General features: G+C 40.3%; 2 protein-coding genes across 4 annotated transcripts; one reads left to right on the top strand and one right to left on the bottom strand.

Annotated features, from left to right (window-relative positions):
- Positions 1 to 5,080: 5,080 nt before the first annotated feature.
- Positions 5,081 to 8,496, bottom strand: c5h15orf40 (chromosome 5 C15orf40 homolog). The gene is made up of 4 exons (XM_006628678.3): positions 8,164 to 8,496; positions 7,584 to 7,701; positions 7,349 to 7,476; positions 5,081 to 5,555 (listed from the first exon to the last, which is right to left on the bottom strand). The coding sequence occupies exons 1-4, from the start codon at positions 8,383 to 8,385 to the stop codon at positions 5,460 to 5,462; spliced, it is 564 nt and encodes a 187-aa protein (XP_006628741.3). The 5' UTR covers positions 8,386 to 8,496; the 3' UTR covers positions 5,081 to 5,459.
- On the top strand, positions 7,660 to 26,948 carry glsl (glutaminase like). 3 transcript variants are annotated; one of them, XM_069190472.1, is made up of 22 exons: positions 7,660 to 7,747; positions 10,498 to 10,703; positions 11,710 to 11,810; positions 13,145 to 13,212; positions 14,831 to 14,924; positions 16,839 to 16,971; positions 17,780 to 17,846; positions 18,071 to 18,183; positions 19,795 to 19,924; positions 20,227 to 20,297; positions 20,865 to 21,028; positions 21,324 to 21,382; positions 21,509 to 21,553; positions 22,136 to 22,194; positions 22,268 to 22,334; positions 22,610 to 22,660; positions 23,704 to 23,880; positions 24,286 to 24,417; positions 25,149 to 25,241; positions 25,743 to 25,804; positions 26,180 to 26,320; positions 26,742 to 26,948. In XM_069190472.1, exons 2-22 carry the CDS (start codon positions 10,654 to 10,656, stop codon positions 26,836 to 26,838), a joined length of 1,974 nt encoding a protein of 657 aa, XP_069046573.1. In that variant the 5' UTR covers positions 7,660 to 7,747; positions 10,498 to 10,653; the 3' UTR covers positions 26,839 to 26,948. The 3 variants fall into 3 exon arrangements, with proteins under 3 accessions (XP_069046573.1, XP_015198475.2, XP_015198476.2); XM_015342989.2 differs by having other exon boundaries at positions 7,681 to 7,770; XM_015342990.2 differs by lacking the exons at positions 7,660 to 7,747; positions 22,610 to 22,660 and having other exon boundaries at positions 10,312 to 10,703.
- The last annotated feature ends 241 nt before the right edge of the window (positions 26,949 to 27,189 follow it).

Genomic DNA, 27,189 nt, shown 5'->3' with positions numbered 1-27,189 from the left:
AAGGATTGAGTCCAGGGTGTCTGCGCCGCAGGACCCTCAATCCCAGACCAGCCACGCAGACTGTCGAGCCTGCCAAGCTGCGCTCAGCGACTGTGCTCGCTTGCAGCTGACCCAGAGGGCACGCCGGCCGCAAACGCGGAGGGAATTTGCCTATCACAGGGAAGTTTCAGCTTCCAAATGCCCCCTTTCATTCTGTTCGTGCGGCATCTGACTTTGCTCGTCAGACAAGTTGAGGTTCGGCACCAGGAGCTGCACGTTGTCAGTTAGGAAATCTGTTTGACGCGATTTACATTTTCCTCTTTTCCAAACCTGCTTGGCAAGCAGAACTCTTTATAGTTCTGACAGGTCGTTTCATGTTGCCTTTGTTTTCGTGAAACCCGCCTCCCGATTTCTATTTTGTCTTAGAAAGGACCCTTTTTTTAAAAAAAAGAAAAATAATTTATAAATGTCAGTATTTTTGCTGGCGTATGTGGATTTAAAGGGCCTATTATAACCAATAAAAATTGTCAAATACATTTGAAAAAAAATTTCCTTTGCTTCTTCATAAGCTTTGATATGAATTAAGTCACCTTCATTGGTATGTAGGAAGAAGTATACTTTTTCACAAACTAAAAACAATGTGCGAATGGAATGCTGCTCTGCTGTAGGAGCATGATGGTGTGGCAGCACTATTGTCTCAGAACTCCAGGGTTCAATTCCAGTTTGGGATTTATGTCTGTGTGGAGCCTGCATGCTCTCCTGGGGGGGGACGTGGGTTTTTTGCCGGGAGTTCCACTCCCAAAGACATACAGGTTAGATTTGATTCGCTGCTCTGCTGCACGTTTGTGGAGAGAGGTTTCAAGGGCGTTTGATTCTTCGACAGGGGGTTGATCACAGTACTAGCTCTGTGACTAGCGAGAATTAGATCCGAATGAGGATGAAAAATTAAAGAACAAAGTTGGTCATGTCCGCGTTTCAGGCGTCTTGAAGCCTTTACTCCCGACCCTATAGCATCTGTCCTCTCTCTCGCTCCCCCTAGTGCAGAATGTAGGAACTGCAGGACAGCTCGTGATCTAGAACGGCCATTACAATGGCTATGGTAGCAACGACCAGTCAACTGAGAGGGGACGCAGGCATGCACACACCTCAACCTTTCCACACGGTTTTTGAGGGCCAAGGGTTAAAGGCCTTTCAGGTTGCCAGTTTCACAGGAAATTAATATCCAACCTTAAAGCTTATTTGCAGATTATAAAAATAAAAGCCCAGCCGGTTTTAAATTAAAGTGAACAGGAAAACAATACCACAAAGATGTACATTCATTAGGCCATATAAAATAAATTACTACAGTATTACAAATTACCATATTGGACAGACTTGAGATTTTGAAGGGCATTCTTCCATCCTTAACACTCGCCTTCTCAACATCTTGAAAAAGTATGGTTGAGAGGAAATACACACAAAGGTGAACAGAGCCCCTCTCCTAACAAGAAAGACTGATAAAGTAAAAAGAAGTTACTATTTAAAGACATCTGAAACTGGCAGCCCACTGAAGCTAAGCAGGTGTGAGCCTGGTCAGTACCTGGATGAGAGACCTCCTGGCAAAAACTAAGGTTGCTGCTGGAAGTGTTGTTAGTGGGGCCAGCAGGGGGCGCTCACCCTGTAGTCTGTGTGGCCCTCATCACTGTAAAAAGATGGGGACACTATACTGTAAAATGGCACCGTCCTTCAGATGAGACATAAAACTGAGGTCCTGACTCTCTGTGGTCATTAAAAATACCAGGGTGTTTCTCAAAAAGAGTAGGGGTGTAACCCCGGCGTCCTGGACAAATTTCCCATTGGAAATCATAGCCTTCTAATAATCCCCATCTATAAATTGGCTGCATCACTCTGTTCTACACATTGGTGGTGGTGGAGGGGTGTCTCCATTACCTGTAAAGCGCTTTGAGTGGAGTGTCCAGAAAAGCGCTATATAAGTGTCTGAGCCGAGGAGAAATGTCATGGGGCTGATCTGAACATTAAAAATGTAATTACCAGGTTTGTTGCTTTGACCAGTGTGACTGAGCTGAGTACTGTGTTTGGTCCTATTTTCCTTACAAAGCATGATTGAGCAGCTGAACTGAAACAACCTTCAATTAGAGGTGCTTGCTACTTTAATTATGTTTCTACTTCTGCAAAGGCACAGCACTCATGATTAAAGGTCAATCCATCCATTTTCTAACCACTTTATCAAGGTCAGGGTTGTGGGGGAGCCAGAGCTCATCCCAGCAAGCAATGGGACGCCAGTCCATTATAAGACAGACATAGGCACTCACACCAGACCCAGTTTTCCCAGGAGCAGTTAAACTACTAGTATGTCTTTGGACTGTGTGAGGAAACTGGAGCAGCCAGAGGAAACCCACGCAAACACAGGGAGAACATACAAACACCTCGCAGATAGCACCCCAGCAATTGAGGTCATTGCACTGTGAGTTCACAATGTCAACCACTGAGCTACCATGCTGCTCATAGGCACAGATATCCCTGAAAAAGATTAAAGTGACGTACCCAGGGGGTAGGCATCATCTTTTTTGTCAGTGCCACTTTTCACAGCAAGCACAGGGGGAAGAACTGAGACTCAAAGAAACCAGAATTTTGCTGTGGAGAATATTATACAAATATGAGAGCAAACTTTCCTCCTCTTACGACAGGAATAAAATATATATGTCATTAGAGGAATGGCGGTTGCTATTTGTACCAATATTTCAATATAAAAACAGATGAAAACTGAAGAAAACCACACTCCATATGATAGCCTTAATTGCAATAATAATACATGCAATTAAAAACTACTTTGCACACTACAGCTCAAAGTGGAATGATGCAGATTGATTGTAAGAGCTACAGGGGTGCTGAGTGATGTCTGGCTGTGGAGCAGGAACAATAGGCAGGCTCTGCAGCATCACCAGTGTTTCTTACTTTGCACACTGAAGTGAGCCCTCACAGCCTGTCATAACCTGACACAGGTTTAACTATGCAAGATGTGGAGTAATGCTGAACAGTTGCCCCTGCACTGCTCTATGGCATGAATAACTGGGTGGGAAAATCATACTAGTGTCATACAGACTTTTAGTTAATACATTAGCATTCAGTAGGTGAGATATTCAGTCTCCTGCCCATTTCCAGTGAAAAGCTTTCAGATACTTTCATATAAACATGTGCTCTCCTTCTATTTTTAAAAAGTCAGGTTGTGATGTCAGTCAGCCTCTCCTTCCAATGTGGTTACTTCTTGTATCTGTACAAATCTCCAGATGACACATCTAAATTGGAGCTATGGAAAATCCACAGACTGCAGTGTGTTGATCTGTTTGAGGGACTTCAAGGTGGGCATGCAGAGGAATCTTCCAACAGAAGATTCCAGATCAGGTTGGGTATAACAACTAAATAAATGGAAACTCTTAATTTTTAAAAAGAGCATTATTCACAACTTAACCTCAATAGCCCTCAATAATTTGATTGCACCTTTGGAACATCAATTGATGCAAAGCCCTTTTACATAAAGCAGAAATCTAAGCCTGTCTATCCCCCCAAAAAAACTATACACAATGAGCTTCTGCCTTTTGGGATGGCTAGAATATCTCAAACCAATTCTATAAAACTGCAACTGATGACAACGTACTGCAGCTCTGTACCCTGCACTCAGCTGGTGGTCCGTGGCTCTATAACTTTAACAACTGACAGAAGATGAGTTAAATCATAACTTTGCAAATATATTATGTTTTGATTTTTATTCTCACTGGAGACATACTTTTTATTTATGTTGGAGCCAGCATGTTCCGGCTAATAAAATGATGAAAGGGATTCTCTGACATTAAGTTTAATGATTTCTGACTGGCATCATCACAGTGCTAGTGGCAGCAATGAATTTTAAAACGGATTCAGAGGTTTTTCTTTTTTCAACTATCTGAATGATTGATCCATTTTCTTTGAAAGGTCTGGCCTCTGGTTTATTTGGACCAATATTTATTACAGATACTGACTGTAAATAAATACTATGAATGATTGTTCTGGTAATAATGCAACTGTATTGAAGTGGTTAGAATTACACTGTATTAAGAAAGATGTGAATTTCTTTTGAGTTTTTGTATTTCAAGGAATAGCCGTAATATTAACCTGCTCATTTGTAACCGTCAATGTGACCTGAAGGTTTCACCCTTAGCAAAAGCAGTTATTAAGCTGATCAACGTGGTATTAAAAATGCAGATACCTTTAAAATTTGCTATGTTAATATATTTCATTTATTTAGGACCTCACACTAAGACTAGTTTATTTAGCACCAGATATACTTCAACCTAAGGAAGTCACTTACTGTATGAAAGCCAACACACAGAACAATGCAGTTCACAAACACTGAAGCTGAACAATATGCTGAACTCATACACAGTACAGAATAATCAATTAAAATCTGATAAAACAATGCTACAGCTGTGACAATGCAATTTTGATTTTTTAAAAAACTCAAAGAAAAGTCTGCTGTTGATTTTTTTTAGCCATGTAATAAAATGATTTCAAGAAAGGCTGGTCAAGTCTGTACTGTCTACTAGTCTTTCTCAGCTACTCTGAGCAAGACATGTACTGTATATAAGACAACTAAGCCCCGCTGCACAAAGAACTGCCATAGCAGGTAGCAGTGTAGCAAGCTGCATGAACCTGAAAGCCACAGTTTTAAGAAAACATCTAAGGAACTTTGATGTTGTCTCATTTAGCTGAGATATATACAGTATGTTTTTTTTAGATGTGCTTTGATGTTATCCATATTTCATTTCATTTCTTGCTACAAAGGACAAAGATGGAGAACAAGAACTTTTAGCCTGAAATACTGAAGCAGGCATGAATAGTGAACTCAGGTACCCTGAAACAAAACAAAACTAACTGTGAAAGACAGAATAACATACAATAACACATGTTCAAGAAGACACTAAGTTTTTGGGGGGAAATCCTTGCTGTTGGGTTGTGATCTTTATAATTTCTTTAAAGCAGCAGCATTTTTTTTCTCGTTTGTCCGTGTAAGTGCTGAGGATGTTCACAGCTGTCTCATTTTATTTTATAACACGTGAAAAATAGCCTGGAGTGATCATGTTTATTTTCTGGGATTCGCTACATAAAACCTGCCACACGCTGAAATTAAAAATAAAAATCCAAGCATACTGAATATCCGCGTACAGAGGAGAATCTTAAAAAGAAAACACAATTAGCATTAACTATTATTAGAGCAAACAAAGAGACTGTCAATGAACATGTGTCTACAAGATTCCTGCTGCTTTCTTCTCCATGTTGCTCCTTGAATGTCAAATGAGTGAATATCTCATCAGAATTTCTGGTTTACCAAATGAGTTCAATCAATCACCAGCCAGTGCTGAGCTTCCAGGCACACAGCTTGTCTAGTCTCCCATGCTGGCAGACCAAGCAATGCGAAGTGTCCCCCGTTAATCTCTTTACTCCTCTCAGCTGCCCGCCACCTCTCGTTTCAGTCTCTCAAGAACATCTTCCGGGCTTATAGAACCTGAAATCTTGACTATCTTTTCTCTTGACTTGCACCCCTGTTCAGAAAAATAGGAAGAACTTTAAAAACCACATCAGGTGGGGGGGGGGGGGAGAAGAAAATGTTCTGAAGCCTTAATTTAAATGTCTGAACACAAAACAAGCAGCAGGATACTTTGGAGTAAACAGCAAAGGGTTATTAGCAAAATCTGCACTGTTCCTCTAACATAAGTCTATGGCTATGGCCAGCATGTTGAGTTTTTGACATCCTGTTTTTTTTGGCAGTGATTCATTCTGCCATTTTCAAGACATCACAGCCTTCCACCAAAACATGTAATGAGCCAACATTTAAATTATTCTCCCACAAAGTATGCAATTAGCTGAATAATAAACACTGCTGCAGACAGCTATAGACACTTACGTAACCTTACGTGTCCTTGTGAATGAGCGCAATATAACTGGATTTTAAACACAATTCTGTACATATGTTTTGTTTTTAGCTACCAGTATCCCTGATAGATTATTTTGACATGCATGATTATAATTGTTACTGTAACAAGTATCTATTGTTATCCATTGTTACTTAAACCACTTGTAAAATAAAATTAACTTCCTTCATAACTAAGTCTCAGCAATTCCAAATCTATAATTACACAAAAAAGGAGATGGTTATTATTATTGTTTCAATATCACTATTGTGTACACCATTTCTGGCTAGGATCCCTGAACATTATAGTTAACAAAATGTTAGTTAAATGTTAACTAAGTGCAGTCCATACATTCTTAATAAAAGAGTAACTTTAATATTTATAGGCTTATGAACATGATGGAAACATAAAACATTGATAAAAAAGTTCATATTATTTTTGTTTAAATAAAATACATGTTCTTGCACATAATAATTGGCAAAGGTTTCAACTAAGGTTACAACAAAGGCAATTCTGCTCTTCAAGCCTGTTAGAACAAACAAGATAATAGACAACTGATTGGAGGCCTTCAGTCAACAGTGGGAAAAAAAGTCAGGCTATCAGCTTCCACAACATGGCTAGAGCTCATTTCTGACTCTCATAACCCACCGGACTTTGGTTCTTGATTTTAAATGCTTTTTAATGAAGTTTCTCTACTTCTGTCCTCTGTGTTTCTCTGTTGGTTTTGAGGACTTCCATTGGGATGACTTTGGTCTACTGTATGTCATGAAAGATTTCAAATGCTTATTTGAACAACATTGAACAACCCTAATTGCTCATAGTCTTTACTACCAAGTACAAGTCAAATCACCTGTTTTTTCTGTAATTGAAGCACCTGTAAGACCCACAGGTTCCAAGCTCTGAGGAGCTAACCTGCCCTTTCACAGAGAAAGAAGTACAAAAAAACCTCACCACCTCACAGCCGTCAGAATCCATGTGTTTAGTATTAAAAGTATTGCAAGAATGCAATGTCATTTGAATAGTGCTCTTATTTCCTAACAATTTCCCAGAAGAGCCAAGATGAGACAGCCAGACTTGGCACATGCCTGGTCTGTGCTAGATTTCTGAGTGCAGAGCTCAACGAGGGTAAGGCTGAAAAAAATACTCTGGCTCTGAAATGTAAGTCCAACAGATTGCAACTCTGACTTGAACAAGCTGTCACTCATTAATCATCATTATTTAGCTGTATAACCACCTTTCCAGTTTGAGAACCCATTTTGTGCAGGCAATTAAAAGCACCGAAAACTGTTTAAGTACATAATACGTAAGAATAGGTAGTCTAAATATAGGTAATATAGGTATAATATAGGTATAGGTATAATAGGTAATATCTAAAGGAATTTATTTTTTTAAGAATTAAATTTTGTCTCGTTGTTTTTACCCACCCTGTCCAAAACCACCTCGCTTCTCTTCAGTTCCAGCACCTTGGATAGATACCGAACCAGCTCTGCGTTGGCTTCCCCGTCTGATGGTGGTGCAGCTATAGCGACCCCTACTGCCTCTGTGGAGACATCTTGTACAAACAGAAACCGAGAATTGGTTGAATAAAATCGTTTTCATGGACATCTGTAGAAATCGCTTTGTAACAGTATTAAGGATTTACGATGACGAAGGCCGTACCGGTGATGGCATTTTGTTTAGCACCCGGCTTCGCATGTACAGCGATAGAAATCAAGCCGATTTTATCCCGGGTTACAGGACCCGAGGGTGATTCAGCTGGTTTTGGGGTATTTTTGACCTGAAAAAAGAAAACACACCAAATTAACTGTTTAAAAGAAAACAAAGTATGTTTAAATGATAGTCAAAGGTAATTGTATTTTTAAATCCTCGCTGTTTGGTGGTGTTATTATTTTCCCTTTAAAGCATAATACTTTGTAAGTCTATTACAAAGTTAAATTTGGTTAAATTAGGTAAGGAAAGTTGAACGACAGTCTATGTGTCGCTACTGTGAGGGCTGCTCAATTTAAATATTTTATCAAATGTTTTAAGTACCCTACAGTGTTCGTATTTCATTTTGTTGAAACAACTTGGGACGAAGATTAGTTGGGTTCCAGCTCGTTGAAGAAATAGCTGCGGATCCCAAATAATGGATACAGGCGAAATCGATGGAAGTGAAGTCTAGTTGTGTTTTAACCTGTTTAACTCCACTACTTATAATTAATCTGTAAATCAGATAAATTCGCGGTATACGTCGCCCTACCGTTTTATCTTTCTTCGGCATTTCGCTATTGCCGGGCGAGCGTCTTGCCCGTATGTCTTTGGGAGGAAAGATCGTTCTCTTCCCGACGTTACTGAACTTGCAAGGCCGGGCGAGTAATAAGAAAATCCGGGGATGTTGCAGGCCTCCCCTTTTTGTGGTAAAAAAATGATAAAGTAAACGGTTACGAAAAAAGTAAAATGAAATGGGTGTCAGTGTATTCATCTAATCATTAATGGCCTATCACTAAGATTAACATTTTAACATATTATTTTAAAATCCACACAAAGAAAACAAAGTTACCAACGCGAACACAAACAGTACGAATCGCACATGCGCAAAAACTGTTAGATTACAGGTTGACGTCGTTCTATAATCTCTTTGATGTTGTCCATAACTGAAAATTAATTATAATAAAAATATGGGCTTTTTTGTTTCAGAAAGGAGGTAATAATGTGGGTTTTTTGTTAATTGACGATTGCAGTTTTGTAAGAACATATCCTTTTCAAGATTGCATTCACCCTCTAGTCGGGGTCTGTTCAAAGTAATCTTTTAACAATTTCTTCAATGTAGGTAATTTAACAGTAATCATAAATCATAAAGGCAAAAAAAACATTATAGTATCCCATTGATTTCAGAGTCAGTGAATTCAATTTGAATTATGTGATTGTTCAAAAATATATAGTAGAATAATAATATAATGTTTGTAACATCTTGTTCCTGCAACTTACAACCACCCACTGAAGCTAAGAGGGTGTGAGCCTGGCCAGTACCTGTATGGGAGACCTAGGAATGCTGAGGTTACTGCTGGAAGAGCTTTTAGTAGGGCCAGTAGGGGGCACTTGCCCAGTTATATGTGTGGGTCCTAATGCCCCACTATAGTAATGGGGACACTATACTGAAAAAAAGGTGCTGTCCTGTGGATGACATGTAAAACTGAGGTCCTGACTCTCTGTGGTCATTAAAAATCCCAGTAACTTTCTTGAAAAGAGTAGAGGTGTTTACCCTGGTGTTGTGGCCACATTTCCCCCTGTCCTTTAACAATCATGGCCTCCTAATAATCCCCATCTTTGATTTGGCTTCATCACTCTGTTCTCCTCCCACTGCTAGCTGATGTGTGTTGAGTGTATTAGTGCACTTTGGCTGCCATCACGTCGTCCAGGTGGGGCTACACATGGGGACTCCATTGCTTTTAAAGCCCTTTGAAGGGAGTATCCAGAAAAGTGCTATGTAAGTGTAAGGAATTATTATTATAATTCAGGTGAGTACAGACACCTGAAGGGTCCACACACCTGAAGAAGGCTCCACGGCCCAAACGTTGTGTTTTCTTTCTTCTCTGTTCAGCATAGGATAAATCTATTACTAGATCCATTATTATAATTCTTCAGTTAGCGAATAAGTAGACTTTGCTTTTCTCCCACTCTCTCAATGAGAAGAAAAGGAGTCCTGTTGTTTAATTTCCAAACGTTCAGTCAACCTGTCCGATTTCCATCTGGCAATGTTTTCGCACTCTCAGTCTGATCTTCGAATGCCCAGCAGGGCTCCCTTTGGTCAGTACTGGGACGAGACACCAGTGTGGAAAATCAGGTTCCTGGAAGTGGTGCTGGTGGGCCAGTAGATGGTGCCTTTCCCTCTCTAATTCTGCTCTCTATAAAAATCCATTCTGGGCCTGGACAATCTGGCCTCTCACATTGTCCCATTTAGTTCAATAAGGTGAAGTCATTTCTCTAGCTTTTCAACCTGATGTACTATGCAGAGGAGCTTTTACTACACCCGGCTGCAGCAAATCACCCTACTGAGTGCTGGATAAAATGGGTACAGTCCTATACAGCTGGGACTTGCTTCAGGGTTAATAATAATAATAATAATAATAATAATAATAATAATAATAATAATAATAATAATAATGTGACTATTCCATTATTGTACGGGGTTGTCTTACAGGGCAAATCTTCACAAACTGCTGATTTAAATGTGACAGGCTGAGTTGTCTGGCCCTGTTATATGATATTTAAAGAGAGATCAAAGTTACTTTTTAACTGGATGAAAACAGTTTAAATAAACTGCACTCCTCCCCACAAAAGGCAGGATCTAACATGGGGATTTATAACTTTTTTTTTAGTTAAAAGGTTTGTGTTTACCGCTGCAGACTTTGTCAGAGCAGGGCAGCATTCCAGGCATGTGTTAAAAGACACCGCCCCCTGCTCAGCCTTCACTCACTCGGTCTCATTCATTCAGAGAACCGAGGAGAGTGGTCTGGACATCTTAGGAAGTAGACGCTGGTTTGAATTGTAAGTTGAGAAAAATATAAAACCTGCAAGTTAATTTCCTCGATAGGTCCATCCTGGGAATGATACACCGACTACAACAGAAGACTCCCTGGGCTGTTGAAGTGGCTTTTTAAAGATTTAAAAAGCTTGTGGAAGATCATTCAGCACATCATTCAGACTGAAACAGCACAGACTGACAATTCTGAACTTGCCACTTCACCAGATGGAGAACAGCCAATGTCAGGATCCTAAAGAAGACAATGCTTTTCTCTGGTAAGATCTTTTACAGTTTCTTCAAACTAAGATAAAAAGATTTTAGAAATTACTATAAAAATTCATAAAAAGATAGTTAATCCATAGCCAAAACAACAGCAGGCAATGCAAATCACAGGGTTCAATCCTGCTGTTATATACATTTTCTTCTTATTCTCCTTTCAGATGTAACCACTTTGGTAACCACTTTTATGAGCTAAAATGTTTTTGGATTTCTACTGTACGTTCATGAATACCTTCCAAGTGTGTTGACATCAGTGTTCATGTAGCTTTTCTCCAAATGTTAGAATAATAAAATATCAAATATCAGCACAGAGTCAAGCATGTTTTCTGAAGCCCAGAAAGTGGAGGAAGTGCATCAGACCATCAGGAAGTAGGGGATAAAGTAAAACAGAAGGTTTAAAGTGAAGTGCGTTTGAGTTTAAGTTGTGCTTGTGTTAAAGTGGAGTATTTTCTGTGTGGAGAATCTAGCAATGTACTGAAATGTTGTGTGACCAACCCTCAAAACCCTCAAGATTTACTGCTACCGCACACACAAGTCAAATCAAGCTCAAAGCTCTTGTAAAGCACAACCTCTCAAATGAATTATTATTCCATTACATTTGTGACTGTCCACCCATTTTCTAACTGCTTCAACCAGTACAAGGTTGTGGGGGAGCTGGAGCCTATCCCAGAAAACAAGGGGCACCAGGCAGGATACATGCTGAGCAGGATGCCAGTCCATCACAGGGCATGGATACAGACACAGACACAAAAACTAGGGTCAGTTTACTTACCAGCATGTCTTCTGACTGTGGGAGGAAGCCAGAGCATCTGGAGAAAAGCCACACAAAAGCGGGGGAGAACATACAAACTCCACACAGACAGCACCCCAGGAACTGAACCCAAGGCCCAGGCGCTGCGAGGCAGCAAGGCTAACCCCTGCACCACTGTGCCGCCCACATTTATGGCGATTTTAGCATTAATGTCCATTCCTGCTCTCAGTCCATCTTGTGTCTTTTCTTAGCTTTCAGAGAACACCTTCCCTTCGCCGGAAATGGAGGAAGAGATATGGAGGCTTAGATGGCAATAAATTATTGGAGCCAAATGAGGAAGACGACATCCAAGGCACGTTGCACATATTTCTGTGTTGTGTTTTAAGAATTTAGGAACAAGTAAATGTTTATTCCATCCTGAAAAGAGAATAAAAGAAACACAATGTTTTGGCTGTGAAGCCTTCTTCGGGTGTGAGAAAGAGAGGAAAGTTGGTCTTTGTTTTTTTACCGCAGCTACCCACTTGAGCTACTTTTCATAATTTAGTTGTTACTGTTTAGGGTTATGCTATACACGTTGTTCCACCCCAATCTCTAATCAATGACAGTTAATAATATGACCAAAAGTGCTATTTGTTTTACATTCTAAAATGAACCATCATTAATATTTTAATATGAATTATTCTAGATGATGTACTGTATCTGTATCTGAAATCATATTTTCTAAGAAATGCTAGTTTGTAAAGTAGACAGTAACTTCACATTCACTTTTAGCTGAGTACTTTTAACCTGACCCTGACTGATGGTCACCAGTCGAGTGGGAGCTGCTGTACAAGTGTGCATACTTACTGTAACATGTCCGTGCGGTGAAGTCCTCTCGTGTGTGTAGTTGTGCAGAACTGTGTCTCGCGTCCTCCCAGTAAAAGTGCCAATATTAAGACATCGTTTCTCAGGAGTGCTTTATCTTCTCAAAGCATCAACGTTACAAGTTTGCACATGTTACACACTGCTGGTTACTTAGAGCTTTGTAGCACTTTTCACCATAGTTTCAAAGGAAGTGACTTCTGCGTTCTCTCCTGTGCGCTGCTGAGCTGCAGGTGAAACCAAGTTATTTGAGAGACTGACTTCAGACTCCTAGATGCACGGAGCATGTTAGCCACATGCCTGTGTTTCTCACCCCAATGGACTACTCTGAAAAAATGTATTTTTCTCAATTCTAACTGGCAATGAAATATTATAGCAGTGAATTTTCAAATGCATGTTTACCATCTGCAGAGCCATGTAACAATGTAGCTGCGACATATTTCTGATAACCATTGAGTTGAGTCCCTTTCAGTCACTGCTGCACAGCTAAACTGGCCTTTTAGTATTGTTTTTGTTCATGTGGTACAGTAAATTAGTACTTTCAAAGTGCGTAGTGCTCAATTTTGCACAACTTGAAAGTTAAAAATAAAACCATTTAATGTCTGAAAATGTTGTTCGCGGACAGCCTGTGCAAGACTTGTGAGCCTCTGTACAGGGAGTGTCATTTGGTGGGGTTTTTCGACAAATAGTTTTTTTATGATCTTAAAAATGGCAACTGGATAATGCAGCTAGCTGTAGGGAAATCAGCTTCTTCCACTCTCTTTTATTGTCTTGTTTTGATTTTTTTTCAGTTTTGTGTATAAAAGTCTCTTTTTTATGTTTCAGAAAACGGCCTAATGAAAGAGCCCTATCAGGAAAGGAATTCTCCTCTGACAAGGAGTGCAGAGAATCAGGTACAAGCTCAGTCCTGTCAGGAGCCCACAACACTGCAAAGAGCAGATGTTAAAATTCTTTAGACAGATAAAATTGTCACTCTCCCGTGCACAGACACAAACACATTGTAGAGGATTGCTAACCTAAGCACCTCTAAAAGTGAACAAATAAGCTTTTACACCTACACACATTCATACATTGGAGAATAATTTCATACTGAACCTTACTGGAGACTGGCCAGTGCATAACCTGCCTGAGGAAATGTCGAATAAAATCTTTGAACTTTTAACAGGAGACACAGGGCTTTGGAACCAGGAGATCAAGTTACAGCCCTGATGAGGTGCAATAAACAATGCTTTATGGTTTCAGAAGCAAAGAAAAAGCGTGCTTTAAAACTATGTCTGCAACAAGATGCAGGAGAGAGTTAGTCAAGAGGAAAGTGCAGACTCACAGGATCCTGCAATAAGGGTGTAGAGAGTCAGGCTGTGGATAGCATCCCTGTGCAGAAAAGCAGCATGTTGAGGGATCAGACAAAATTCCACAAGTATTAACAGTGCATTCCCCTGTGGCTTTGTGGCTTATGTCAGCTTTACTGTGTGCATGGGTTTTCTTGTTCAGTGCCATGTAAATTTTACTACATAAGTTGCCAGCTGTATTTCTAAGTGGTTGCATAGGATAGTGGGTAAGCTTTTGTGGTTATAACAGGTAGGTTGTGGGTCTCAGTCCTCACTCCAGATACTGCTGTTGTATTTTGAGTGAGATATTGTGCCCCAGACCACCCAGCTGTATAAGTGGGTTAATCCCTGTGATGGACCAGCGTCCCTTCTAGGGAGGTATTATGTGCCCTCCAGCCTCCTTAACACCACAGAAGCCAGGACGAGCTCTGGCCTGATGAGCCCCTGTGGCTGGGGCAGGGACATGATATTTTACTTTATCCTCAGCTCACAGTTAATTTACAGCAGAAACTTTACACTGGCCTGTAAACTCCGACATACTGTACAGATCATTTATGCCAGTGGCTTTTGTAGTCGTAAGATTTCTATTTTTTAAATGCTAAAGAATGTCTACCTTAGAAACTTACAACTTTTTTACAAAAGAAATTGTAATGTATTTTCAAACATTTGCTAGCCAAATCTTTTAATGTTTTACACTGTTTTAGCTGTGTTCATTTTTCAGCTAAACACACTTTTGTAAATTATAATAATTAATAATTCTTTTGGACCACTTCTTATCCCAGAGATTCTGGCCCTGGGTGAGTGACTCAGCAGCCTAAGCAACTCCATCACACAGAAGTGAGAGATTATGTCATCATCTGAATTATGGAGGAACTGAAGAGAGGCTAGTTTATTCAAGCCTGGAATGCCATTTAGACAGGTCACCAGGGCTTAACAGCCCTACAATTATGGACAGTGTCCCGGGTCTGTAAAGTATTTAGAACTCAATGTTAGTGTCTCGTAAGACAACAGCCCCCCCCCCAGTACAGGCTCCCTGGGCACCACACTGAGGCACTGGCTTGCTGTCGGGTGGAACGCAGGTCTCCAGCTCTTCCCACATGCATAGATTCGGAGAGTAATTTCTAAACAACCCCAAATCGAAAATGTTTTATTATTGCCGTTCTGACACCTCTTATTTCCATAGGAGACTCCCACTATGATGAACCTAGGATGTCCTGTGTTAAGAACCACTTTCCAGTCCCAGAAACCAGCCAGCTTTGTGACTGCTGGACCAGCAGGTGAATGTGTGCAGGCAGCGATGGGGGAATTCTGCGGCCTGGCTGTTGTAAACTTTCCATGTTTCCTTACACACCTCTGAGGGCATGAAAAACAGACGCTCACTTTGAACACACAGCAGCACATCCTTTGCATCCTATTATTTAAGATTTGTCACAGATCCTAGTCTGATGCTTATAAAAATTTCGGTGAATGGATTAGTATAAAACACTTTCGTAGAAATATAAATTACATTTCACAATGGTGGCACTGTGTTAGGTACATGGAAATAATCCCATCTTTATGCAAACAGAAGGCAGACATCTGTTCACAACTGATTTATCTTTTTGTGAGAATTTAGTGAAGTATATATTACTGCTAAACTGCCTTCTTTCATATACAGTATAACCTCTGCTTATGCTGTTATATTGTATTTTCAGATTTTCCATGGTTCCATTTTCCATTTTCACTATACTTTGCCATTGTTTCATGAATTGTTTAAGGCTTTACTTTTGCCATTTCAATGTTTTTATTGTGTTTTAGTGCATCTTAGTCTGCTTTTTGTACAATGTACCATAGTAATCCTTAGTGAGGGCAGTATGATCAGGAAATTGCACAATTCTTGAGAACTGGATGTAGGAGGATATAGAAGGGCAGATGAGCACCGAGTTTAGATAAATGTCCTAAAGCTGCAGCACCATTTAACTGTAGACTGAACAACACTGCCAGTTAAATTACATGTAGTCACATACATAGTGAAGTACTGGCAAGGACCCACGAATACACATTGTTTGGAGGCAGTAGCTATTTTTTTTCCAGGCCTGTTATTAAATGGTCACTATGGAAACAGCAGCTGGAATGTCTTATTACTGAACCCTTCCTTCCCTTCCTGTAGCGCTTCTTAGGCTTAGGAGAGTTAGCAATCCCTTCGTACTTGTCAGGAGTTTGTAATGTTCTTTAAAAATGACAGCTAAATATATATCTTTTATTCACACATTGTCACTACAGCAAGAAAGAAAACTGCAGCTCATAATAACCTCGTCAAAAATATGATTGACTTGCTGCATCTCATTTCCATATGTGTGTGTGCATGCACGTGTGATTGAGGTGAAAGCATGCAGCGTGCAGGGGCTGCACAATTATCGCTGTGGGAGAACCCCTTTCAATTGAAAAAAGTTCGTTTTATTTCCTGCCACGGGGGCAGACGTGCAGCACAAGTCCGTCTTTGATCTGCTTCGGCAAGCTGCTTTCTCAGAGGAGGGGCCAGGCTTTTAGAAACTGCAGACGAGACCCTCCAACACTCCCAAAACACCCCAAAAGTCGTAGGGGAATATAAGAACATGGATATAATAACTTCTAATGTAATAATGCATATAATAACGTATAATACATGCATATGCAGTAATTTATACATATAATAATACCCCAAAAGTTATTTTAAGTTTTCTTCAAAGGGATTTAATAACGTGCATATGGGTTGTATGGCTGAGGGATCTAATGTGCGGGATTTTTGGCTGTAGTCTTTCTGGAGGCTGGGCTTGAGTCCCACCACTGCCATTTATGCCAAAACTAATTCAAGACTATTTTCAGTTATACATCTAAAATCATTTTATACATCCAAAATCTATCTCTTCTAGACAATTGGCCTAGATGAGCTGAAAGGCCTCCTCCTGGTTGTGACTGTTCTTATGTGGTTACGGAGTGAAAATGTATTTAAATCTGTTTATGCTGCTTGCAATCAACAGTGGGTGAGGTACTGAACTTCTATCACAAAACCTTTTTTCCCGCTGAAAGTCACATCTGTAACCTATCAGCGGCCAAACGTCTGTAATGGTGCTTACTGGTTTCCGTTTAACGCCATATGAAAGGTTTCGTGTTATTAAAAAATGGGACAAATGAGTAAAAGGCACTGACTCCTGCTGCGGTTTGATGTGCAGGAGCCTCGGCCTACATCAGCAATGAGAGCCAGAAGTCTTTAGCTCCCCAGGGAGGGCAGGCGCGCAGCTGCAGTCCTCTGAGGCAGAGCGTCAGGAGGCTCGACGGCCAGCAGGCACACACCAGAAAGAAAGTGTAAGTCCTCTAATGACACCGCCAGGTGAGAACAGGATGAATCTAGGAGGGAGAAAACACTACATAAGTGCTTCAGCTCCCATGTTAGGAATCGGGCAAACCAGGAACACTTATAATTACTTTAGAATTCACTGGGCTCAAACTCAGTAAACCACATAATCATGCTAAAAATGCAACTTGTTTCTTTAATGAGCAATTAAGCTGGAAAGCACTTAGTGAAATGATAATTAATCTGTTTCACTTGTACTCAAGGAATCGTAAAAATGCCCTTGCCGAGCTATGAAATGATGGTTTTAAGATATTTTCAGAATGTTTCATGAAAGGCAGAGGTACGTTCAGGCATGACTTCTCCTTTTGTATTTGCTGTATATACATTAAGGCAATGTAATGCATGCTCTGCATTAGTAGTGATAATCCAAATTCAGAGGTTTGCCTGAAAATACATTCCTTATCTGAAAGTTACTTTTTTTCTGGAAAGAATCACAGCAACCCGTAAGCACAAGCTCAGTTCACTGCAAGGAGTGCATCAATTTACACAAAAAATGATGAACCTACAGTATTTAGCATGGGTGGAATATGTAAGAACAGGCACAATTGAAGGGAGAACATGCAAACTCCACATAGAAGCACCCCTGTCTGGAAACAAATGCAGGACACAAGAGCTGGGACTCTTCACTAATTACCAGGCCCCCACACCAACTAGAAAGTTCATCAGCTTAATTTCAATATAATTTCTTCCTGGTCCCCTAAAAAAAGAAGCTCCCCAATTTTGTAATCACAAAATGAAGTTTGTTTTTTTTTTCACCAGGGCAGCAGATGTCTTATTTGAAAGTTTTGCCTCAGAAGGAAGAGTGAACATGACTCAGTTTTTTGAGGTACAATCTTTCTTTTGTTTTTAACATGCATCCATCTTTTCAACGCTTTAGCACCCCAAAACAGGGCTGCGGAGGCATCCAAGCAACGGGCCCCAGTGTTGCAAGACAGCAAAGCTAACCAATGTGCCACCATGCCATATATCCTGTTGCCAGCGTTTTCTTCCTGAAAGTGAAATAATCCATTTATACAAATCATACTGTGCCCATTCTCCACACCTCTGCAGACAGTGTGGAGCTCTGGAATTCGGAAAACAGACCCCCGGATTAAGGACTGTTACTTACTAATGCGGAAGCTTCAGGAGGCAGATGGCACCGTGGACAGAAACAACTTCCACAGGTTAGTGAGCTGGGCTGGAAAATTCTAGAAGAAAAGGGGGGTTTGGCATAATCCAAACGGGCAAAAATTAACTTTGCTGTTTGTCTTTTCCAATGTTTTGCCTTCACAAGGAAGAGGAGCAGCTTTTGAAAGTCTCCAGGTAAATTTGTTGCTTCAGTTTAGTGCCATCTGACTGTGGCACCCATTTGTGTGGGCAGACTGGTACAGTTGTCTCAAGCCAGCCATTATCACAACAAGCAACAATTTAAACGGACAGCACCTTAATAAAAACTACTTGTCCAGGCTCACTGGAATGTAAATGCAGGTGGCATAGTCTTAGAATTGAGAACATTTATTGCACATTATACTAATGCAATGCTGTTGTTATTCTTTTGATAAGTACGTACATAAATGGAGAGATACGCACTGTACACACTGAACAGATGCACTAACAGATAGAGATAAAGATTCACCCCGAGTTTGTTTCATAATATGGCCCTTAATATTCTAACGCGTACGGCCTCCATTGCTTGAGACAGCCGAGCTGGCTTACCAGAGCAGTGACGTCACCGCCCTTCCCTGTGAATAGCAGGGGCCGCAGCCGCTGGGCCGAACGGGAGATTTCCCTTTGGCTCAAGAGGCTGGGTCCCTGTTGAGTGATGCCGGAGGCCTGGGTTTGAGACCCCGATGGTAGGGGGCTGACCTGATGCGGCGGCGGTGAGGGTGCCCATGTGGAACCCTGAAGCGTTACAATATGTTCACATAGCTGACAGTTAGGCATTCTTTAAACTTGAATAAACAAATTATAAAAGTAGACAGGGAATGCAGTGCATTTATTAAGAGTCTGGAGCTGTTTTTGCTTGGCTGGAAAAAAGCGTTTATGCTTATTTATAAATTGCAGAGTTTGTAGTTTTGCACAATTAAAGGATTCAAATGTTTCTGCTAATGGTAAACAAATCAAAGTATATAAGCAAGTTCACGCAATATCTCTATAAAACAAGTGTGGGCGTAAGCTTGTAAGCTTATTTATTTTGATGACTCAATTTTTTAAGGGTTCAGTCGTCATGTTGGGAGAGTAGAGACTGTACACTGAAAATACAGACTGCAACCCAGGATCTCAGCCCTGCCCTTTGTGTGATTTTCGTAATATTCAATCTTCTGCTATGAACAAGCAGTTTGCTCATTATATCCCCATATGCAAAACGAGGTATATGCTCTTTTGAAGGGGTTGGAGAGTGTTTCAATATGTGTGATTTTGAATTAAAATCAAGAACCACTCGGATTGTGGAATAGCCAATTTTCCCATCTTGGCTCGAAGCAAAGAAACCCATAACTGCACGCTGGAGGGAGAGTGATGAACTGAGTGCGACTCTTCCGGCCTGCCCTTTCAGTCTGATGCAGGCGCGCCGCTGGGAGTTCAGTCCTCCAGCGACCGCACTGCAGGCACCCAGGAGGTCGCAAGGGGGCGCTGTGAGAGAGTCCTGGCCGATTGATTGCACCCTACCCTGAAACAGAGCTCAGACGCCTGTCGCTGCTTGAGCAATCCTGGTCATATTCGCATCTCTGATCATAGGCCATAGTCTGCGTTCACAAAAACAAAATGACTGACAGATGTGTTGTTTGTGTTTGCAGGTGTGTGACCGGCTTTGTGTCTTTCATTCTGAAAGCTCTGCAGGGAAGGTTTATCATTCCTGATTTTGGCACATTCACTGAAGAAACCCAGAAGATTTTCCTGAAGTGCAAACAGCTGGATTCTATCAAGGTGCACTTTCAGACAGAAGAAAGTACTTCAGTCAGGTCCAAAAATAATATTGTATTTGGACGTCCCCAAAAACTGTCCTACTTAGGAACAAAACCAGGTGCTTTACTGACGCCTAAAATTTTACTATGTTTTTTTAGAATGGAAGAAGTGAGTGAACCATAGGAATATCCCTATTTCCTGAATGGAAAATAATAATTTATAATAATTATAAGGACCCTGTTTCTGTGTTAATTTATTATAGCTTGTCATCAGTGTGATGGAAAATCACAGTCTGAAAGTGCTTCCTTTGTGCTTACTTGTAGCTGGAGCAGAATGCTGTAACCGAAGACAGAGGGAAATGGGGAGTCTCTATTTGTACAATAGATGGACAAAGGTAGTATTATTGTGTGGTACAAAAAGAGCAATTTAAGAAGTTTAAATGTCTTCCCTGAAAGTAAGATCCTGTAGCGGCTTATTATTTAATGAATAATGATTTAAAAATGGTGCAGGTCGGTGGCACATTGGTTAGCATGGCTGCCTTGCAGTGATGGGTTCCCTGGGTTCAGATCTGCATCTGGGATGTTCTCTGCATTGGGTACGTGTGTGTACGTGTGTGTGTGTGTGTGTGTGTGTGTGTGTGTGTGTGTGTGTGTGTGTGTGTGTCGTGCTGCTTGCCACGGTAGGCTCTGGCTCCCCCGTGACCCTGATGGAATGGAAGAGGTGGTTAGAAAACGGATGGGTGGACGCATTTAAAAATAAAAAGTGGAACAGGGTGTTTCATTTGAAACACTAAGAGTTCTCGGGTACTTAAAACCCTAAAAACAAATAAAGGAACATGCACATTGTTGTGGTTGCTGTGGGTGACACAAACCACCCCCATGTTTAGGGTTAGACCAACGATAGGATGTTGATAGGAATGTGGCTTGGTAAGTGCTCTCTGTGTGATTCTGGAACCCTGCAGGCTGTCTCTGGGGGACTGTGTGGAGCCCTGCGTGCTTGGAGAGGCATCCTGGCCATTGATATATGGCATTACCGTGGACCAGCTCAGCGCTGACTACGTACACAGATTTGTGGGAATGGAGGAGTTTTCAAAATACGAATCACCTTTCACGCTCACCAAAGAAGGTACAGAAACTGTGAGCCAGAAACACAGTAATTTTCAGACCCAGCACTCCAGCGTGTGCATTTGCACGCACCTCAAGACAAGCAACACGTGATTTCTTTATGTGCTTTTGTTTTACCTCCAATACCTAAAAGCAGCAGGGTGAACCAAAATACAGAAATGACTTCTCGGTTATCTAACCAGGGTTGCGTGAGTTGTAGTATTTTTGCCATCTGTTTGAGTTTTAAACCAAAAGTAGGACACAAATAAACACAAATCTCACTGTTTACATTCAGTCCGGTTTCTGTTTTGTTTTAGGAATTCCCCACAGTCCACTTGTTGAGACAGGAGCCATTGTTGCTACGTCCTTATTGCAGGTTTGAAATATCTATTTTATTTTTAGAGTGCTCTTTTCTGAAACACACCAACTTTTAAGTTGGAAACATGATTAAGAATCTGAGGCAGTGAAGCTCCAATCAGTCCTTCTCCTGTTTCCTTAACAGTTAGCAGCAGGACTTGGTGCAGAAGAAGAGGAGAAGTATGAATCTGTAAGTCATTTTTAACAACAGCAATAATGCCAGCTTTTTTTGTAGTGAGGAACAGATGGCATTTTCAAAAAAAAGTATAAGAACATAAGTGTTTTTGGTAACAATTGGGCCTGGTTTCATCAGATACCAAAAAATTCAACATCTTTTTTTAAGAATTAAAATAACCTTCGTGGGTTGAACCAGGAAGATGAGCGCTGCTATTGTCCTTTGTGGCCACAAGTATTTTGCACATAGACATTGAAGTGCAAATCTGTTTCCAGGCTTGCATTCTTGTTGGAGTACTAAACCAGCAAAAGCATTTTATTTCATGTTCATAGATGAATGAAGATATTCGAAGGACTACTTTAGTATTGAGAGGAACTATATCTAGGTATTTCCCAACACTGAAAAAACAGGATGCTTTTGAGAGAAATTGTATGCTGTTGAGTCTAATTGTATTATTGAGTCTATCACAACTCATAGGATATTTAAAAGGGGGAGAAAATACATGGGTTACCAGCTCTGTGATGACTATGGAGCCATAGGAGAAAACAAATGTCAATGTCTGCTTTGCACAACAGACCTCCTTTGTCATCCAAACAGGTTCTGAATCTAATCAGAAGACTCTGCAATAAAGAAAATGCCAGTCTGAATTGCACCAGGTAAAATCACAACTGCAATTTTAATCAACTGTTTAATTGAACAAACAGTTTCCACAATCTTCTCTTTTTCCAGTTATCACAGTCTGAGAAAAGACAGCATCCACCTTCATGCCCTCTCTTTCTTTCTCCAGGAAAAGAAAGTAAGTTTTTGGCGTAATTCAAATCTGCAATAACCACCAACATGTACATGGCTACTGGCCACTGAAGGAAAGATGAAAACACACTAGAAATATCCAATTAAAGTAATACACTGCTACACTGAAGCCTCCAACTGGTAGTGTATAAATCTGACTCAGTGCTGAAATGTGTTATGCATAATAGGGATATGTTGAATAGATAAATAATACATTGTTGACTGTTATCTGGACTGAAACTTTTCATTTGCAACTAAAATCAATCATGTGTTGCACTACAGTGTTTTCCAGAGTCTGTTGATATTGGCACCACTTTGGATCTGATGCTACAGGTAAATCAGATCAGAAGTACAGATATAAGCTATTAAGCAGGTTTGCAGACTTGTTTGTAGGCCTGTGTCAAGTTTTATTTTTAAACTGCTGCACAATGAAAGTTTTATATCAACACCTCTTTGGATGCATCCTCAATTCTTTTTATATTTTAAATAGCAAGGCGTTAGGTTTGTTGATGGCTTATTATATTATTCCATGGGATAAACTGCTCTGCTCAAGTTATGTGATTTTCTATAAACACCAGATGCCCAATGTTGGGTATTTGGTTTGAGCTACTTTTGCCAGAGAGTGGATTAAAACTCTTAATTAATAGCCATTAAGAAAGGTGTTATTCAAAGTGATTGGAGGTGAGCTGCCAATGCGAGATGTTGCCAAGAGATGTTTTGCTTCAACGGTCTGTAGATGTGTCTAGTGGAACCTGGAAACCAGCTTTGTGAGGCACTGGCCTCATCCTGGAAGGCAAAGGGTCATCATACCAATGCAGGGCCTTAACTTCTACCTACAGAATTGGCTACAGGAGGAGGAAATAACTAAGATGCAAAATCACGTTGTTCTGAGGACCAGAAAACGCTGGGGTAATGGAACTAGGAAGATATAGGGAGGAAGCACTTCTACCCCAAAAACACATCTTGTGCAGCTTGAGGACAGTCTTACTGCTGGTGTTGCCAGACTAGGAAGTACACTGACAAAGTTTCGCTCCAATGGGTGATCAGTCCCTGCAAGGCAGACTTAACAGGACTACAAGAGCAAAAAGAGCAGAGCGTCAAGAAAACAGCAGTATATCCAGAGGGTGATCAGGTCTATATGTCATTGTTGTCAGGACTGTTAACATAGCACAGGATACCAATTTTAGATTATTTTCATATCAGGAATGATTCTGAGCCCCACTTCATATTGAAAACTCCACATGATTTTTTTTAACTCGAACATTAAACACATCTTTGATCTGTATTTTTGTTAATGTTTTCAGGGGCTTTGATATGATGTTTTCTGTTGCAGCAATTTTCAATGACATATGAGATGACTCTTACTGTCTTGACAGTGTTTATCTACAGAAGTCACGTGCGAGTCCGGGGCAGCTATGGCCGCCACCTTAGCCAATGGCGGGCTCTGCCCCTTGTCTGGTGACCAGGTCTTGAGTCCCTCCTCTGTCCGAAGCATGCTGTCCATCATGCAGGTGGCGGGAATGAACAACTACTCAAGGACATTCCACTTTAAGGTATGAAAATCAGACATCAATACTTCCATTTACGATATATTTATCTATATACCAATTGTATATATTTTTACATGGAATTGTGCTGTGATTTTGTATTCTGGAGTACAAACAGAACATATATTTTGATTTTGGCTTTCCCCAACACAGTATCATTCCACTCCACCTGATGGAAAGATGCAGTAATTTGCTTTCATTAACTTACCTGTAGTTATTGTTCAACACCTAAGATTGTAGAAGGCTTTGATTCTCTCTCCATTGAAAACAGTAGGTTTCTCTATTAAACACAGTATTTGATCATATTCCACACTGTAGGAAACAAAGGATAATGATACCATGTCTGTAGAAAAAGTCTCTGATTAACTGTGCACTTTTAATCGATCATATTTGATTCAACATGCTTTCCAGACATCTGTTCCAGCCAAGTCCAGCAAATCAGGGACCTTATTAGTTGTGGTGCCAGGAGTCATGGGAGTAATGTGCTTGTCCCCAGAGCTGGACAGCTTTGACAACTCATGGAAGTCGGTCCACTTTTGTCAGGTACCAATACAAGTTATAATCATTCTTTTATACCACTCCCTTTTGGGTTCCAGCTAAGCAATAAGAGCATACAGAACACTGCAAACCCAGCAATGTTATGCAAGAAAAAAAGACTCTTCTTTAAAACTTTCCATCTTCATTATAGCATATAATTGTGTATCCTCATTAGGACATAGTTTTTTATCAAGAGGACATCAGACATTAAAAGGGAACCAAAATTCTTACTGGGAATTACAATTATCATAAATGTATTATGTATTATTAAACCTGGAATTGAGAAGAGGCCATTTGACCCATCGTTTTTGTGTGGTAGTTTACATGGTTATTACTAATTTATTCTGGTTGATGTCTTTATCCTACCCATTCGCACTGCCGAGTATTGTCCTGGAACAATGCAGGTGAAATACTTTACACGTGTTTACAACAGTGTCTCACCTGGGATTCATTGAGTCCACTACCCTAACCCCTGCTGCCCAATTTCTAGTAACTACATGAATATTAAATGACATATCTTGAAAGAGCCCGGAATGTGAGGGCCTACACAAATCTCTATGTGTAAAGAAACATTTCCTATTTTTCATCCTTAACAAAATCCATTTTAGATTTCAACTTTGACCCCATGTCCTTGTTTCACAACCGAGGAGAGTTGGACCCATCTGATACCCATTAGGCTTTTCCTCAATCTCCTTTGTTAAATGCAGATACAAAATAAACCATATTACCTCCCCTAGGAACTGGTGTCAGCATTCCAGCTACACAGCTTTGATATAAGAACTCCATTTCGTCAGGTGGTCACATACAGACAGTGGAAAGCGGAGTCTGAGGTAGGTCACAAGTCAAGATTTAAAATTCACAAATAAAAGCCTGGTGTCTCTGGTGTTTCTGTTGAAATTTCTCATCCACCTCTTTGGCAAAGGTCAGTTTCGCAGTTAATCTGAAAAGCTCTGAACTTTGAATGGGCAAGTACTGAAACTTGTATACGACAAGAATTGCTGCCTGCCACAAACCAATACATAACCAAGACCCAAATAAAGCAAAATATTATAATAATCACATTATTTTCTTCTGCATCTTAATTACCAAACACATCCAGAAAGAAATGAAAGAAAACATACTGTTAAAGCTGGTTTGTAAATTTTTCGAAATTATGCTTCAAAATATCCAAGCCAGCCTTCCATTTTTCTATTCTCTTCTTTTGCTAATGAAAGCACTTAAGGCAATGCACAATTTGAAAATCAGAACATTCTATACAATGCCCAATCAGCCTGATGGAATATATTCCGTTTTGTTACTTCTGCTTTGTAAAACGCACTTCTCCGTTACAGGGGTATCAGATAATGAATGTATTGCTAGCTGCCTACAGAGGAGACGTCCGGTCACTAAGGAGGTAATAAGAGTCCCAAGCCCAACAAGCTCATGTTAATCAAATGTTGAATAACATTCAATGTTAATTGTATACAGGATATACAGTACATTCCCTCATTCTGAAACTGTTGTGATTATCACAAGACAATTAACAAACCTCGATACTGAATGTCAAATTCTAAGAATGCACAGAATCCATGTGAATTGTAGCTCTTCTGCACTAGCGGTATAATCACCAATACTGCACCATTTCACTTAAAACTAGATGCAAGTATCTAGCTTTGCTACTGTGCCCAATTTGCTTCTGAAGCATTGGTGTAGCGTATATTCTGTGAGGTTGTGTCTTTCTTCTTTCCACGGTGAGGAATTACAATAAAATCTCAAGCAAATTCCACAGGTACTTTCTGTCAGGAACAGACATCAATTGCATTGACTACGACGGAAGGTCAGCTCTGCACGTCGCCGCCTCGGAGGGGCACACTGAGGTGATAAAATTCCTTGTCGAGAACGCTGGGGCAGACTTCGCTGCTCACGACAGGTACAGCCAGAAATGGTTAATATTCAAGAGGAAAAGCAGAGTGCATTTGGCCTAGTACTTTATAGACACTTATATATCCCACAATAGCAGTGGAATTGCTACTCAGCGGGGTGGCCTGTGCTGTAAATGTTAAGACATTTTTTAATTGTACTTTACTCTCCCTGCAGACCCCTTTATTTAGAATGAATTGAATCTAAGTTAAAAGATCCTAAAGAGCTTTGTGCAAGGGAATGTGCAGGAATCCCCAATTTTGTCATATGAAATGTTTATCTGAAAAAAAACTTGGAAGAGGCCCAAGATATCTTATCCCAAGATAAGATATCGAGCCACAAAAAAATGGTTTTGTAAGGCTTTAGCTAATTTGCATTATATTCACGTCGCACTGTCTCAAATTAATAGCTATTCCTGAATTTAATTCCAGGTGGGGAAACACACCTCTTCAGGAAGCAGTGAGATACAATCATGTTCATACTGTGCAGCTACTCAAAAGGTACAAAGAACACCAAGAATCATCATGAGCAATCTACTGAGCACAAGAAAAGGAATCCACAGCACTGTGCATCTGCAGGAAGCAGACAGTCCCCTATCATTTTCTTGCCATACTTAAGACAATAAAATTGTGAATATACTTCTTCAAAGTATAGATCTATTATTACAGTGGCCAGTGAAGAGTCATCTTGTTAATCCTAAAATTAGTACTCTTCCCAATATACAGAAAAAACAGCCTTGTTTTCACACATCTGGAAAGAGCTCAAGTATCTGGTATTGTTTACCTTGGCTTTAAACTAATGCTCTGTATTAGAAAGTAAAAGTTCATAATGTTTTGTGACTGATAAAGTAAGAATGCATTCACTATGTTGCAAATGCAA

This window comes from Lepisosteus oculatus, chromosome 5, assembly GCF_040954835.1.
Source record: "Lepisosteus oculatus isolate fLepOcu1 chromosome 5, fLepOcu1.hap2, whole genome shotgun sequence".
NCBI lineage: Eukaryota > Metazoa > Chordata > Actinopteri > Semionotiformes > Lepisosteidae > Lepisosteus > Lepisosteus oculatus.
Note: the sequence above shows the minus strand (reverse complement) of the source record. Positions and strands in the feature narration are given on the sequence as shown.

Bases quoted from the DNA above. Each gene is read 5' to 3' on its own strand.
- c5h15orf40 (XM_006628678.3), bottom strand. From the start codon at position 8,385: ATGAATACACTGACACCCATTTCATTTTACTTTTTTCGTAACCGTTTA. The intron at 7,702-8,163 runs GTAGGGCGACGT...TTCTTTTTTCAG, and splicing joins TGCCGAAGAAAGATAAAACG to GTCAAAAATACCCCAAAACC. The intron at 5,556-7,348 runs GTGGGTAAAAAC...TTTTCTGAACAG, and splicing joins GCGAGGTGGTTTTGGACAGG to GGGTGCAAGTCAAGAGAAAA.
- glsl (XM_069190472.1), top strand. From the start codon at position 10,654: ATGGAGAACAGCCAATGTCAGGATCCTAAAGAAGACAATGCTTTTCTC. The intron at 22,335-22,609 runs GTAAGTTTTTGG...GTTGCACTACAG, and splicing joins TCTTTCTCCAGGAAAAGAAA to TGTTTTCCAGAGTCTGTTGA. The intron at 25,805-26,179 runs GTAATAAGAGTC...CAAATTCCACAG, and splicing joins GACGTCCGGTCACTAAGGAG to GTACTTTCTGTCAGGAACAG.